We start from the raw sequence: 17,155 nt of genomic DNA, 5'->3' as shown, positions 1-17,155 counted from the left end.
GCTTGAACCCGGGAGGCAGAGGTTGCAGTGAGCCAAGATCACACCACTGCACTCCAGCCTAGGTGACACAGCAAGACTCCATCTCAAGAAAAAAAAAAAAAGAATAGACTATACTCTGCCTTGCTTTTGTTTATTATATAGTTTCAGATTTAAAATGTGCAAGCCTACCTGCTGCTTCTTAAAGTTCTAGTGATTTTGTATTACTTCTATGATAAGTAAACCTCAAGAATTCTCATATGAAAAGATACTCAGCATTCACTAATCATTAGGGAAATGGAAATCAAAACCACAATGGGTTATCACCTCCCACCTGTTTGAATGGCTATTATCAAAAAAGGTCAGAGATAAGTGACAAGGGAATAGAGAAAAGGGAATCCTTATACACTGTTGGTGGAAATGTAGATTGGTGTTGCCATTGTGGAAAACAATACGGAGTTTCTTCAGAAACCTAAAAAAATATATGTTATTAGTTCCCATAATCCCACTGCTGGTTATATACCTGAAGAAAATGAAGTCAGCACCTCACAAAAATATCTGCGCCCCTATGTTCATCACAGCATTATTCACAATAGCCAAAATAAGGAAACAGCCTATGTGTTCATCAGTGGATGAAAGGATAAAAGAAATTATGGTATATGTGATATATATACTTAAGACTGAATAATATGTGTATTTAAGACTGAATAATATATGTTATTTATTTATGTATAATATTTATTATATATATATATAGTCTTAAAAAAGAAGGAAGTCCTGCCATTTGCAGCAATACAGGTGAACCCAGAAGACATTACGCTAAGTGAGATAAACCAGACGCAGACAGAAAAATAATATACAGTCTCACTTATATGTGGAAACTAAACAAAAGAATAAAACAGAACAAAAGGTGGTTGAAAGGGATGGGGAATGGAAAGATAAAGGTCAGATGGTACAAAGTTTCAGTTCTGTGGGATAAATAAATGTAGAGATCCAGTGTACAGAATGGGGATTATGGTTGGTAATATTGTATTATATCTGGGAAATTTGCTAAGACTAAAGATTTTTGGTACTTTTGCCACCAAAAAGTAACTATGTGAGATAATGGATATGTTAATTTGCTTAACTGTAGAAATCATTTCACTATATATATATATATATATATATATGTATCAAAACATCTTGCCATATACTTTAAATGTGTACAATTTTTAAAAAGAATTCTCACATCCACAAAGTGGGGCTTAAGGAAGAAGAAAAAAGCATGGTTATCTCTTTTTGAGATTTATGGAATATGGAAGGATACATGACGTGAAAATCATATTTTGTTATTTCTGTAAAATCCATAGAACTATTTTATGATTCTCTATTTCCTTTTATATCTGTACCTTGCACCTAAGGATGTTTCTTCATTATCAGTTTATTTTTTTCTCCTCCCTCAATCAGCATGACTTTGTTCGACGAGACCGGCCACTACGTGTCCTCATTGACCTCATACAGAGGACAAAAGATGCTGTTCGTGAGCTGGATAACCTACAGTACCGAAAAATGAAAAAAATACTTTTCCAAGAGACACGAAATGGACCCTTGAATGAGTCACAGGAGGATGAGGAAGTAGGTTCAATTTATTTTAGCAGGGACTTATAGAATGCCCACTATGTGAAAAAGTCCTGGACTGGGCACTGTGAAAAACTTTTGAGGATAAAAAGTAATTGATGCTGTCTGCCTTAAGAGACATGAAGCGTTGTACAAGAGACATTCATAAAATAACACTTATATAAGGCAGAATATGAAAAGTGCTACAGAGGTGTAGCCCCATTGCAGGAGTCCATCGTGGGGAGAAAGTAAGTCTACTGGTGGGGATTAGTGAAGGTTACATGGAGGACATGATGTGGGTGGTTCCTGACAAATGGGCATAGTAAGATATTCTAGACTCAGAAAGGTGTTGTGCTTTAGGAAGATTATCCTGGCAACAGAGTGTAATATGGATTTGAATGGGCAACATCCTGGCTAATCGTCCATGCAAAAGGTAATAAGGGCAGTGTTGATGCGAATGGGGAAAAAGGGAATACTTTTGAGAAACGTTGTAGGGACAGGTTTGATAATCCATGGCTTCTCATTGATTGACAGTGACAGATGAGGAGGAATTTAAGGTGACTCTGAACATTTGAGCCTGGGTGGCTAGGAATACGTCAATACCAAGAACAGAGAAAAAGAATCAGGGAGAGTAGGTTTAGGATAATTTCACTTTGGTGCCTTTTGAGTTTAAGGTCCTGGTATTATATATTCTTACCATAGTATACAGATGGAAGTTTTCAATTAGAGAATCCTTGATGACCTTAGTACAAGCAGTTGTACAGGACTAGGTAGAATGAATAGTAGATTACTAGGTTTGTATAATTCATGGGAGTTGATTAGGTGGAGACAGCAAAAAAAGTAATTATTTTAAGATTCAGAAATTGGGTTAAGAAGGAAAAGTAAGAGAAGGCAGCATGTAGAGAAGTCCATAACTATGAGGCAGGCTTCTTCATCTTTCAATGTAGTAGAGATGGAGCCAGGGCAGAGTCAGATGCACTGAAGATAGAAGAAAGAGATAGAGTTAAAGAAGCAGGATTTCAGAACAGAGACAGAATAGGAACAAGAGTATTAGTGGAAGAATTAGCCTTGAATAAGAGAAAGAACTCTTCTTCCTCTAAAGTGAAATACAAAGGAAGAAAAGAATGAAGAATGAATGCATTTTAGCTTTTTCATAGAAACTAAAATAAACATACAAATATTTTATCAATAATTCTAAAAACAAAGCTCAGAAAGTTGCATTGAACTATAAAATTTCTTGATTGCATATATAGAAATGATCCCCTTTAATTTGGAAAATAAATCTGTTAAAAATATAACGTATTATCCACCATTTAATGTTACTCAGTAATTTTTTATATTGCCATGGCTAAGTAAGAGTTTATTAAAGTTATATGTGTACAGTATGGTTGTTTGAGAATAGGGTTTATTTGTAGCTAAATTGATTTAATTATATTATTCAATCTTATATCAAAAGATATCCCACTGTGGTGGATAAATTATATGTTCTGGTTATTTTACCACTTTTCAAATCGTAGTCTTTGGGCCAGTAGTGATGAAAACCAGTATTATTTAACAAATATATTTAATAAGATTACAGAGATAAGCATGATAGAATTACTTGAGGGAGGCAGAATTTAATTACCTGTCGAAGACAGTAGAATTAATATTCCTGCTTAGATATGAAGTTACTCAATAATGACTTGCAGAGGGAGCATGTTACTTGTCAAATCTCTGAAAACTCTTTCCACTTTACTTTTTCAAGTGACCACTGCTGTATTTGCAGATATCCTAGAGCTCACCTCTTTAGTGGCCAGCAGTCTTCCTCTAGCTCCTTGATGTTCCAGAAGATCACTTACAAACCTAGCTTGATTTTGCTTACTGAATAGCAATACGATAATATGATGGTAGTGTATGACAGGGGAAAGCCCTGGGATGGCAGCATTTGGAGCCTTATGACCCTTGTCCAGAACAGCCCCTGGGGAAGGCATAGGAAGCGAATTTGAGATGTCTGAAGATGGTGAGGGAGTAGTGGAGCCAGTACATTGAAAAAGTTCATCTTCGCAGATTCGCAGAAAAGTAATTTCACTCTGCAAAATTGAGTGTGCTTGATACTTTAGTCAATGGATTGGCTCTTTGTCTCCAGTCTCTTTTTCTAACCTCAGTGCCCCATTTTTATAGGACAGTGAACATGGAACCAACCTGATGAGGGAAATGGACAGCCTGGGCAGCAACCATTCCATTCCAAGCATGTCTGTGAGCACGGGCAGCCAGAGCAGCAGTGTGAACAGCATGCAGGAGGTCACGGACGAGAGCAGCTCTGAACTTGTCATGATGCATGATGATGAAAGCACAATAAATTCCAGCTCCTCTGTTGTGCCCAAGAAGGTAGGTTTCACGATACCCTCCACAAAGCTGGGCTTTGTCAATCCTAGTGAGTCCAGTTCAAGTCACTTAGCTTCCAGATGTTCCCGTTACCTTTTTGTAACTGCAGAGTGGGACTAGACTCAGCACATGACAGTTTTCTTACGGTCAAAAAGTAACAAAGAATTACAGAGGCTACATCTGTGCCTATTTCTTCATCTCTCTGATGTCCTTCATCATCAATAAGTAAGTTGAAGAATTTGCTAAGTCCTTCTCTAAACCAATAACCTTAATACTGTAGACCTTCAAGCCTTCCTGAGCATAACATGTTGGTTGTTCCCTTTTAGAAGTATTCTCTTAGCCAGGCGAGGTGGCTCATGCCTGTAATCCCAGCACTTTGGGAGGCCAAGGTGGGCAGATCATGAGGTCAGGAGTTCGAGACCAGCCTGACCAACATGGTGAAAGCCCATCTCTACTAAAAATGCAAAAAATAAAATTAGCCAGGCATGGTGGTGCATGCCTGTAATCCCAGCTACTTGGGAGGCTGAGGCAGGAGAATTGCTTGAACCAGGGATGTAGAAGTTGCAGTGAGCCTATGTCACACCACTGCTCTCCAGCCCAGGTGACAAGAGCGAAACTCACTCTCAAAAAAAAAGTATGTTTCTTAATCTTTATTCCCAGCGTACTATTTGTTTTAGAACCTGTTTCTACTCTTTTCTACCATTTCTTGGATTGATTATTTATAGTTCTTCTAAGGCTAGCTCTCTACCAGCTTAAATATTTTTTATTTTTTATCATGATGCACAATGACAAAAGCATCATGATAGGGTCTCCTTCTGTCACCCAGGCTGGAGTGCAGTGGTATGATCATAGTGCATTATAACCTCAAACTCCTGGCTCAAGCCGTTCTCCCCGCTCAGCCTCTCAACTAATTAGGACTACTGGTGTGTGCCTCCATACCTGACTAGTTTTTAAAATTTTTTTGTAGAGATGGGAGTCTCACTATGTTGAAGCTGGTCTTGAACTCCTGGCCTCGAACAGTACTTTCACCTTGGCTTCCCATACCTGGGGTTACAGGCATTAGCCACCATAGCCAACCTTAAATTCTGACTTTTGAATTAATTATTCTGTTTTTTATTTTTGTATTCTCTTCCAATTAAAGATCCTCATTTCATACAAGGCTATGATGATTCATAAGTGGAAATACATTATGATTAAATATATGTAAGGAATGTATGTACTTGTTTTAATGAGTGGCAGTGATCACATTCTAACTCCAGTAAGAGAGCACGTTTAAGAATTGTTTTCACTCCTGTCTGTTGTACTTTTTTTCTTAGAAGAAAAAGGAGAAGAGGATAGGTAGGAAAAAATATGTTGGTGCTTGGTCATGAATAGTAGGGGATACATGTTTATTTTCTGGAACCGGTTAACTTATTTATTCAACAAATACGTTGGAGGTGGGAGGGGCTTTACTACGTGCCAGGAAATATGGTAGACCCTGCAGATACAGAGGAAATGAAACAGACATTGTACCTGCATGGAGCTTATTATCTGCAGGGGAGATTAAGCAAGTAAACACAGAAATAACTATATATAATATGTAATTATGAAACTTGTACCCAGGTGTGATGGCTCACACCTGTAATCCAGCCCTTTGGGAGGCCAAGGCAGGTAGATCACTCTAGGTCAGGAGTTTGAGATCAGCCTGGCCAACATGGCAAAACCCTGTCTCTACTAAAAATACAAAAAATAGCCGGGCATGGTGGCATGCACATGTAATCCCAGCTGCTCAGGAGGCTGAGGCAAGAGAATTGCTTGAACCCAGGAGGTGGAGGTTGCAATGAGCTGAGATTGCGCCATTGCACTCCAGCCTGGGTGACAGAACGAGACTCCGTCTCAAAAAACAAAAAAGAAAGAAACTTGCTTTGGGTACGAGGAGGACTTGCTCTAGCAAGGAATAAGGAAAGCCTACCTGATGGGGTGACATTTAAGGAGAAATTTCAAAAACAAATTGAAGCTAGCCAGCTGGGGTAAGAGATGGGGATGAGTCAGAAAGCAACAAGTACAAGAGCACTGAGACAGAGAGAGATTTGTGTGTTCAAGGAAAAGGGGAAGGCCATAGGAGCTATGGCTGGTGTGCTATGTGGACAATGCATCTGGACCAGAGAGACAGCAAAAGACCCAGATTATCAGGAAGCCATGGGAACAATTTGAGGAAAATAGAGATATCAGACAGATGCAGAAATCTACCAAGAGATCAGCATTGCTGGCTGGTATCCTTTCAACATGGGCAAGTGATCATATATTTGAAGAGTAAAAAATATTTTGCTGGGCTGTCTTTTCAGAGGGAGCAATTATGAGTGCTGACAGGTCTGGCACTTTCCTTTCTTTTACCCCTGGGACTGTATGGGTATAGGGAACAAAAGAAGAGTAATTCAGTTGTATCCTTGCTCCAGGACTTTTCAGATAGGCACCCAGAATTAGAAGAAAGATACTACTGGCATAACCAACAAGAAAGAAAACCCTGGTCTATAACTCACTGGGATTTTAATTTTATTTTTGGCATGCTGTCATAGACCTACCTTGTGATAATCTGAGTGTTTCAATACATTTCTCTCCCTGATGTGATGACTTAGGAAGAATAGATAAAATTTATATTCTGAAGTAGAAGATAATTGTATTTGATCCACCAAAAATATATAGGTCAGGAAGAATACTTAAATTCTTAAGTTATATAATATGTTTCTATTTTATTATGAAATATATAGAGGAAACATGATGGAAGAAAATCAAAACACATTTGCAAATAAACTTTGGATGAATTACCTTTAAAATGTAAGTGAGTTCAAAAAACAGAATATATAGGCCGGGCGCGGTGGCTCAAGCCTGTAATCCCAGCACTTTGGGAGGCCGAGGTGGGTGGATCATGAGGTCAAGAGATCAAGACCATCCTGGTCAACATGGTGAAACCCCATCTCTACTAAAACTACAAAAAATTAGCTGGGCATGGTGGCGCGTGCCTGTAGTCCCAGCTACTCAGGAGGCTGAGGCAGGAGAATTGCCTGAACCCAGGAGGCGGAGGTTGCAGTGAGCCGAGATCACGCCATTGCACTCCAGCCTGGTTAACAAGAGCGAAACTCCGTCTCAAAAAAAAAATAATAATATATATGAAAACTTAATGTTAAATATGGTATCTTTTCATGAAATCCATTTAGTTCTTATACCTGAGCTTTGAAATATGTTATCTTTAAAAACAATAGAAATAAAAATTATCCACAAAGTTTATATTGGGTGGTTTACTCAAATTTCTAATACTTTTTCACTTGGGAACATAAATAGCATTTTTAACTCTCAATAGAAAATTTTGTATCTTAAACTTAGGAATAAGGAAACTAATTTATAGTTCTATCTGCCTGTTAGTTTTATATTACTTTGGGCAAGTAACACACCCAATACCTAGAATAGTGCCTGGCACAGCATAGACACTCAGTAAACAACTGTGGAATGAATGAATAGATCAACAAAACCAAAACAAGGCAGGGAATAAAGTAATTACCAGATATTAAATATCATACTCTACTGGTTCATTGAATATAATGGATTAAAAGGGTTCAATAATCTTAGCTATCTTTACAATTTGAGAAAGCTAAATGAACAGTTAAATGAGTACCCAACACAATAAGAACATGAGTAATAAATACCAAAATATATGAATATGGGTGAAAGAAACTTTTGTCCCTTGATTATTATAATCAAGCAGATATATCTTTTCTTTTTTTTAATTTTTTGAGATAGAGTCTCACTCTGTTGCCCAGGCTGGAGTACAGTGGCACAGTCTCTGCTCACAGGCAGACATATCTTAAATTAGTCAAATTGATTTGACTAATCAAATAGTCAAAACAGATCTGGAACCAATTACCATTTTAGATCGGAAGTAAGTTTGCTTTTTCAAAGAAGAAACTTAAAAAAGTAAAATTAAGTTCATGAGTAGCTAGTGAGAACATGACTTGCAATTAACAGCTCTCCATCTGGAATAAATATGCCCGGATTTTAGCAGGACAGTTGCACCACAGATCAAGCCCCCAAAATGTAAAGTGAAACACTGAAAATTTTCCTTTGACATCAGAATTCCAGGTTATTTTCTCTCCAGTCCTTGCCTCTGCTCTGGTCTTTCCCAGGCCCTGAGGGGATCCTAATTCAATCTTCTTTTTGAGCAAGAATGATTTGATAAGGCTAAAAGCATGCTAACAAAATAAACTTTAGGTACTTATTTTCCCCTGGCTAGTGTGTCACACTACTTTTTTCAGGAACAAGAACAGCACTACAGCTCTAGACTGGTAGTTCTTCAGGAGCCCCTTTTTTCACCTACCACCTAGCACAGTGTCTGTTACATAGTAAGTACTCAATAAATGTCCTGTGAACTAAATTGAAGATGACCCTTTATAGGACACTACTCCACACCTGAGTTCTTGATTATTTGCAAGTGACTCCGGTGCAAATTTTTAATCCAGATTGTTTCTTTGTTGTCACCTAGCCTGCTTCTGAGCCTCCATCCTACTCCTTAAAATAATTGTGTATACAGCAGTAGCAAACAGATTTTAACATTATCCTAAGCAACAAAGTCTAACTTTTAAATTTGTTAATCAAAAGGTGTATTTTATTAAAGTGTAAAATTAATTCCCTGTGCCTGTTGCTGCCTTCTATTAGTATAGATTATAAGACTTTAATATCCTAAAACCATTGTTCTTGAATCAGTGTTATTTTAGGTATGCTTACTGAACTCCGTCATAAGGATCCCTTTCTAGGGACTATTTACATAAAAAAAATTTTTTTCATTTTTTTTAAATGGGTCAACACTTCATTCTATAAAATAGAATAAGTGTTTCAGAAACTGTTGTTTAAAAAAGTCATTTTACCAGCCAGGCATGGTGGCTCACACCTGTAATCTCAGCACTTTGGGGAGGCCAAGGTAGGTGGATCACGAGGTAGTGACCAGGTGCAATGGCTCACACCTGTAATCCCAGCACTCTGGGGGACCAAGGTGGGTGGATCACAAAGTCAGGAGTTCAAGACCAGCCTGGCCAACATGGTGAAACCCCGTCTCTACTAAAAATACAAAACTTAGCTGGGCATGGTGGCATGTGCCTGTAGTCCCAGCTACGTGGGAAGCTGAGGCAGGAGAATTGCTTTAACCCGGGAGGTGGGGATTGCAGTGAGCCAAGATCATGCCACTGCACTCCAGCTTGGGCAACAGAGTGAGATTGCATCTCAAAAAAAAAAAAAAAAAAAAAAAGGAGGTCAGGAGTTTAAGACCAGCCTGGCCAACATGGTGAAACCCTGTCTCTACTAAAAATACAAAAATTAAAAATTAGCCAGGTATGATGGCGCACATTTGTAATCCCAGGAGGCTGAGGCAGGAGAATTACTTAAATCCTGGGAAATGGAGGCTGCAGTGAGTCGAGATGGCGTCACTGCACTCCAGCCTGGCGACAGAGTAAGACTCCATCTGGAGTGGGGGGGAAAGGTCATTCTACCCTGACTCCTAAAGCTTTATTTGACCTTTCCTATTAGTCAATGTTAGTTCTTTCCCCTCCTCTCCAAAAAAAGAACACTTTTCACCACTTTTGCGGGAGAAAACAGAAGAAATGTCCTTGAGGGAATAGGACGTTCTAGTTTAATTTTCACTTGCTCAGTGGCCTTTCCTATTATTTTTGCTGAATAGAGGGGTGGGTTCTTTGACTCTTCAACTCACATTTGCCAAGTAAAAAGTAAATTAACATATGAAGGTGATGTTTCTTAAAGCAGTCATATAACAGTCTCTGTAGTAACATCTTTCCCCTCAGCCTTTTGCTAGTCATCTTTTCTCTCCAACTATCCTTCCAAGTTAAGATATGCTTTTTCATCTTCTCCCTTTCCTCCAGCCCCAGCTTTTGATAGCTACACCTGCTTCGACAATAATTTAATAATTTTGAAATGAACAAAACAAAGGAGAGTGGTAGGTTTGCTGATCCCTTCTCCACAGCGTAAAAAGTGTGGGAGAGGATAAAAAGGTTTCTCATCACCGGATAAAAGCCATTTTTAGATACTTCCCCCAACATCCCACGGTGTAAAGGTGTGCTTATGTGTGTGTCACTATTTTACGACTTTCTTAGAGTACAGAGTGGCAGGTTTTTATGAAACACAAATTTGAATTCGTTAAATAATCCAAAAGAAAATGTCATTTTCTCAAAATCTCCTCAGACCTATATTCTTGCGTTTGTTTATTCAGCAAACATTTACTGAATGCCTACTAAGTATCAAGCACTATGCCAGGTGCTAGGGAGACTGAGATTTTTCAAACGACATTTACTCTGCCTTCAAAAAGCCCACAGCCTTATGCAGAGGCAGACAAGTAAGTATGATGAGTACTGTGATAATGGTAAACCCAAAGCACTACTGAGCCCAGAGGAGTGGCTTCCAAGGTTAAAGTCAAGTTCATTTAGAAACTATAGTCAAGTGGATGGGTGCAGTGGCTCACGCCTGTAATCCCAGCACTCTGGGAGGCTGGGGTGAGTGGATCACTTGAGCCTAGGAGCTCGAGACCAGCCTGGGCAACATAGTGAGACCCCTGCTCTATTAGGAAAAAACACATATTAAAAAAAAAAAAAAAAAGAAACTCTAGGCAAGTACGTACACCACAAATCTTTGTTTCAGAAGTGTAATGGTCAGACACTTAAAGGAAAAACTTTCAAATAAAAGGAACGCCCCTTGTCTAGGGTATAATAGTAAAGTTTGTGCTTCATGCTTCACATATTTCGTTCTTGTGTAGAAATTCATTTTACTAAAGATTTTGAACAAACATTATGACAGCTTCCTTTTTTCTTTTTTTTTTTAATTTTTTTTTTTTTTTTTTTTTTTGAGATGGGGTTTCTCCATGTTGGCCAGGCTGGTCTCGAACTTCTGACCTTAGGTGATCCGCCCACCTCGGCCTCCCAAAATGCTGGGATTACAGGCGTGAACCACTGCACCCGGCCTGACAGCTTCCTTTTTAATCCAAAGAAGTTTATTTTTTATGATGGACCAATGTTGTAGGCTGGGCACGGTGGCTTGTGCCTGTAATCCCAGCACTTTGAGAGGCCAAGGCAGGCAGATTGCCTGAGCTCAGGAGTTTGAGATCAGGCTGGGCAACATGGTGAAACCCTGTCCCTATTAAAATACAAAAAAATTAGCCGGGCATGGTGGTGCGTGCCTGTAGACCCAGCTACTCAGGAGGCTAAGGCATGAGAATTACTTGAACCCAGGAGGTAGAGACGCTGCAGTGAGCCAAGATAGTGCCTCTGCACTCCAGCCTGGGTGACAGAGTGAGACTTTGTCTCAAAAAAACAAACAAACAAAAAAATTAATGTGATAAGTTTATCAGGTTAACATAGGTTTACTTAAAACTGGTATTTCAGGCTGGGCCCAGTGGCTCACGCCTATAATCCCAGCACTTTGGGAGGATGAGGTGGACAGATCACTTGAGGTCAGGAGTTCAAGACCAGCCTGCCCAACATGGTGAAACCCCATCTGTACTAAAAATACAAAAATTAGCCAGGCATGGTGGTGGGCACTTGTAATCCCTACTACTCCGGAAGCTGAGACAGGAAAATTGCTTGAACCCAGGAGGCAGAGGTTATAGTGAGTGGAGATCGAGCCCCTGCACTCCAGCCTGGGTGACACAGTAAGACTCCATCTCAAAACAAAACAAAACAAAACTGCTATTTCAGGCCAGGCACGGTGGCTCATACCTTTTTTTTTTTTTTTTTTTTTTGAAATATAATAATATTATAAAGACATTTATTTTTTTCCCCCATTTATTTATTTTATTGCATTTTAAGTTTTGGGGTACATGTGAAGAACCAGACAAAAACAAGCAATGGGGAAAGGATTCCCTGTTCAATAAATGGTGTTGGGAAAGCTGGCTAGCCATGTGCAGAAAGCAGAAACTGGACCCCTTCCTGACACCTTACACTAAAATAACTCCAGATGGATTAAAGACTTAAACATAAGACCTAACACCATAAAAACCCTAGAAGAAAATCTAGGCAAAACCATTCAGGACATAGGTGTAGGCAAGGACTTCATGATCAAAACACCAAAAGCATTGACAACAAAGGCTCATACCTTTAATCCCAGCACTTTGGGAGGCCAAGGTAGGCAGATCATCTGAGGTCAGGAGTTCGAGACCAGCCGGACAAATATGGAGAAACCCCGTCTCTATTAAAAATACAAAATTAGCTGGGCATGGTAGTGCATGCCTGTGATTTCATTTACTTGGGAGGCTGAGGCAGGAGAATCACTTGAACCCGGGAGGCGAAGGTTGCGGTGAGCCAAGATCGCGCCATTGTACTCCAGCCTGGGCAACAAGAGCAAAACTCGTCTCAAAAAAAAAAAAAAAAAAAAAAAAACTGATATTTCAAGGAGTGATTTTTGTTTGTTTCTGGATGATAATGTTTTAAAGATAAATTATAACTATGCCATGTATTTTGCCTTGGCAAAATGGAATAGATTTATTCTTCTTAATCTTCTAAAATCTTTCTTTGAAGATTTCAGTCTTATCATTTGTAAATAATCTGCATCTAGTGCATAACTGCATAAAAATATAAATTAACCCTTTCCATTGTTAATCTTAAGATATGTGCAGTTCAGAAACACTGGGAGCCAGATATAGTGTTCTTTTACAAAGAGACTCTTAAAGGCACAGTATAACCAACAGAAAATATCTCCAGTAAAACGTTGATACTTTAATTTCTTTGGGCTTACTTCTCAAGTTACATTCTCCCATTTTTAAATAGCTTCATAAGCTGTCTTTGGAGTTTTGAACCTGTTTTATGCAGTAGAATTGGATATTTTAAAATTCATTTCCAATGCACTTGAAATGAATATCCACTGTTAGACTAAAATTTTGTCCAATTTTTTAGTTTCTTATATAGTATTTGAAGACTTTTAGTGATGGTGATCTCTGTTATGAAATTGATCTGGAAAACTAAGAATTATTTTATAAAAGTAAAAAAATTTAAGGGGAAGCAAAGAATTATATTGTTAGCATTATTATATTTAAAGTGGATTAAAATTTTGAACCTATTCTTTGGACTACAAAATAGCACTATTTTATAATATACTTGAGTTATTTAATTACACACGTATCAACTAAAATAAATGTCATTTCAACTTTTAACTTTTCTGGTGTACTTCAACTTCCTCAAGTTTAGTAAACTTAGAAAATACATTACGGCTTTTAATTGGAGAAGCAGAGCCCTAAACCATGTTTCTGAGGTGTTAATATTTATCAGAGATAAAACAAAGGAATAAAATTACACATATTTGGGTACATGAATAAATTTTGTTTTGGTCTGTTATGTGGACAATGTGGATTCTGGTGTCATTGGTTATCCTTACAAATCACGTTATTACAATGTGAAACTGAGCCGTTGCCCACATATTTGAAGTCTCCTTCTCAATCACTGTACTTGGTAAGTTAGCAACTTGTTAAGGCCTCCTATAATATCACAGGCCTCTACCTAGCATATCTCTTCTGATTGCTGGCATTTAAGAGCTGCTTTCTTTTCTGAGACTGTAATATTAAGTTGAATTTTGGACATAAACATAATAGCAAATATGCAGTAATATACATGATATCAGGTCTCAGTGCTGCCTTCTTTAGAACCTTAAACCTAGTGCATGAATCTCAATTACACATGTTCTCTCTCTTCCTTGTGAAATAAGAGTTCAAATTCACAAGAAATTATATAGAATAATTTTAACTGACCCTTCAAACATTTTCTTATAAGTTTTAAAAACATGGGTTAAGAGATTCATTTTTAACCCACAGCAAGGTCTAAAAGAACTTTCTGCAATAATGGAACTATTTTATATCTGCACCATCCAATATAATACCCACTAACTATGGCTACTGAATGCTTGAAACATAGCTAGTATGACTTAGGAACTGAATTTTGGATCTAATTTTGATTGAATTAATTTTAATTTTTAATTAAAATAGTCATATGTGGCTAGTCACTATCTTATTGGACAGCGTGGCCATAGCATATACTTGAATTTGATATATACGCCCTCAATGGCAAGTTTATCAAAGATCCCTTCATTATTTGAGCTATAATACAAAAATTTTAAAACATTCTCAATATAGGTAATTGTAATGATAGATACCTTCCAAATACGTCAAAGCATTTTAAATTTATAAAAGGAAAAAGAAAATCAGTCCAATTTAATCTTGGGTCTTGGCTTTTATTTAAAAATCCGGATGTAAAATTTAATTTCCCTCAAAATTTTAGACTATAATAAAATTTTGTATTTTCTAAACTTCTTTTTGTTTTGTGATGAAGAAAAGAGCCATGATAAAAAAATTTCAAGTGGTCATAGATAAAATGCAATATTGACTTCTCACAAATGGTTTCTTCTAAAACCCTAAGGAAATAAGGAATTAATTTTTCCTTTCCCATCCTGAACATGTACTATTTTAAGAGCCCCCATGGTTGTACATGTTTTTGTGGTACAAATTACTATAGTGTCCTTTTTTTTGAAGGGTTATATAGCCACTTAATGATTGACCACTTTATCTTTTATAGAGAGGAACATCGTCCTTTGAAAGCATTTTCCCCTTTAAAAGTCATTTCAGTTGCATTTAAGAAACATCCATTATTATCCTTCCAGGGAATGCTATTTTTTCACTGGGCATTAGAACAAGATTAATTATCTTTGCCTATCAGAAAACGTGGGCTTGATTAAATCAGTCAAGGACATTAAATTCCAGCTTTACTCACTCTGGTGACCATACCGATGCTGAGTTGAAGAAGAATTTGTGAAAGTATCATTTGGTTAAAATTGTACGCCTGTCTCTTTAAATCTAAAAAAAAATCCTTTCAGAAGCTGTAGAGAGAAGGTGCTAGAACTGTGTACGATCATGACTGGAAAGCAGGATCCCTCAGTGACTGCCGAATCTTCCCAGCACAAGATAGAGAGGCTGTTCAGCACAAGCCTACATTGGTTCTAGGCAGAACGATGATCCTACCGAACAGATCTCAAATAAAATTAAATTGAGAAAGCAGATCTTTCAAGGGAATGAGGCGGAGGCTCGCTTTTATGTTAAAAGCCACCAGCATCCTCCTTGCTAGACATGGACATGACATTTTTAAAGGAATTATCTGGTTACAGCGTTTTAAGCAAACTGTTCTAAGGAGTCTTTACATTGCATTGTTTTTTCTATTCTTTTTTTCTTTTGCATATATGTAATTCTGGAGGTAAAGAAAAAGCCTGCCAGGGATTCAGAAGGCATCCCACTAGCGATCAGCTGACATTCCTAACTGAAGGCTGCAATGTGTTGCTTATTCATTTTGTACCGTGGGAGCTGCGGGGACTAGCAGAGAGCTAAACTATGCATTTCAAACAGCAGTGCTTGTGCAGAAAGAGGGGTGAGAGAGAGGCAGCCGGCGAGGAAAGAGCACAGCTGGACTTTCTCCTTGTTTTTATCCATTTCTGCAGGATCATGTATTCATAAGGGATGAGGCGGGCCACGGCGATCCCAGGCCTGAGCCGCGGCCTACCCAGTCAGTTCAGAGCCAGGCCCTCCACTACCGGAACAGAGAGCGCTTTGCCACGATCAAATCAGCATCTTTGGTAAGCAAACACCCCTCTACCCACCTTCCCTTCCTTCCCCTCCTCCCCATCTGGCAGCCTCTCGCCCTCCCTGAGCCTTTCTCGGCTTCATGGATGGGAGGAAAAGAGTCAAGAATGTTTTCTCTCTCCTAATAATTTTATTCATTTTAGGAAAAAAATCTGTTGGCATAGCAACCTGATTTCAGATATTTTAGCATTGTCTATGGCATGGAAAAAAAAAAAACCTTTGTGTGTGTGTGTGTGTGTGTGTGTGTGTGTGTGTGTGTGTGTTTATATGCTGTATGTGCAAAATATAGGGCCTTTGAGATGAAGTTGCTAGCCTGTCCAATTTTTTAAAAGCTGCTTGTCTTTTCATTGAAATAAATAATGCTAAATTTTTTTAAGGTATTGATGTATATGTGTTCAGGGCACTGTGCTTCTTTTTATATAGATGCATATGTGTCTATAATGTATACACACACATCAAAAGATAAAATATAATTTTTAAAAATATATGGTTGCTGGCTAATGTATCTAATTGTAGAAAATAAGATACTTGCTTCCCAGGGATGGATTGCTGGTTCGTTCTGGTTCATTCATTTATTTATTGCAACAATGGTAGTGGCTGCACTTCCCCATTTAACCCCTGAAGAATTTCCTGGCACCAATAAAGCAAGAAGGGCTCTGTAGGAGAGGATAGGGCTGATTGTGAAAGAATAGAGACTGTAGGATTCTTCAGCATTTTTACTATTGCAAATGTGATTGCTGGATGCCCTTGTAGTAGCAAAAGGGGTGTGTGCTGGAAGAGTTAGTTTTCATGCCTCCTCCCCTCGGCCCCCTACGCGTGCGCGTGCGCGCTCACACTCACACACACACACACACACACTGACACCGTTTCATCCTTGCCACTCTAAACTCTCTTTAATCTTTTCCTTCTGAATCTCACTTCTCAGCCAAAAAATTATTGAAATATTAGTTGTTTTGCCCAAATTGATGTTAGAGGTCACATGGGCAGGAAGAGTTAGTGTACACTGCTTGGCTATTACATTTAGAACCTATGATGACATCATCCGAGGCCGACCCAGAAATGATCATTTTTCTTGTCCTATTTTTTAAACCTGATTTCTACTTTATTTCTCAAGTCTTTTAAAGGCTTCGATTATCTTTGGGATTTATAATGGATTACAATCTTTAAAAACCCAGATACAAGGAAAAATGGAAGTTAAAGCACCTACATATTGCTATGCCTGCTGCTGTCTAAAAGCAAGCAATTTAATTTAGACTGCTTATAAATAAGCCCACTTTTAAGTTCCTTTATGTAGAGGTTTCTTATAATCCCTTTGATGAGCAATTTTTCATTTGAAAGGAATGCTACACTGTGTAATAGAGATCTTAAAATGTCCAGTATGTATTTGCTAATGATTGTTGAGCACCTTAAAATATGCTTTTGAGTCTAGGTAAAGCATCATGAGATTATCAAATAATCATTATCTTCATGCCATGATATCTGTCAAAAGAAGAGATATGGTGCTTTAGAGAACTATGACTACTTACCACCGACTCGTATGAGACTTGTACCTTTATCCATACCTGTTCATGTTGAAAT

At 38.1% G+C, this 17,155-nt stretch overlaps 1 protein-coding gene across 11 annotated transcripts in view; it reads left to right on the top strand.

Moving 5' to 3' along the window:
* Positions 1–17,155, top strand: part of TAOK3 (TAO kinase 3) — a 204,627-nt gene that overhangs the window by 149,099 nt on the left and 38,373 nt on the right. For 10 of the 11 annotated variants that reach the window (XM_032241112.1, XM_032241137.1, XM_032241144.1 and 7 more), the window contains 3 exons: positions 1,423–1,590; positions 3,733–3,939; positions 15,436–15,570. In XM_032241112.1, the coding sequence (XP_032097003.1) occupies positions 1,423–1,590; positions 3,733–3,939; positions 15,436–15,570 (510 nt within the window). Of the gene's footprint in view, positions 1–1,422; positions 1,591–3,732; positions 3,940–13,077; positions 15,195–15,435; positions 15,571–17,155 lie in introns of those variants that run through there. The other variant, XM_032241170.1, reaches the window with a different exon arrangement.

This window comes from Sapajus apella, unplaced genomic scaffold, assembly GCF_009761245.1.
Source record: "Sapajus apella isolate SASKATOON/1434 unplaced genomic scaffold, GSC_monkey_1.0 scaffold2, whole genome shotgun sequence".
NCBI lineage: Eukaryota > Metazoa > Chordata > Mammalia > Primates > Cebidae > Sapajus > Sapajus apella.
Note: the sequence above shows the minus strand (reverse complement) of the source record. Positions and strands in the feature narration are given on the sequence as shown.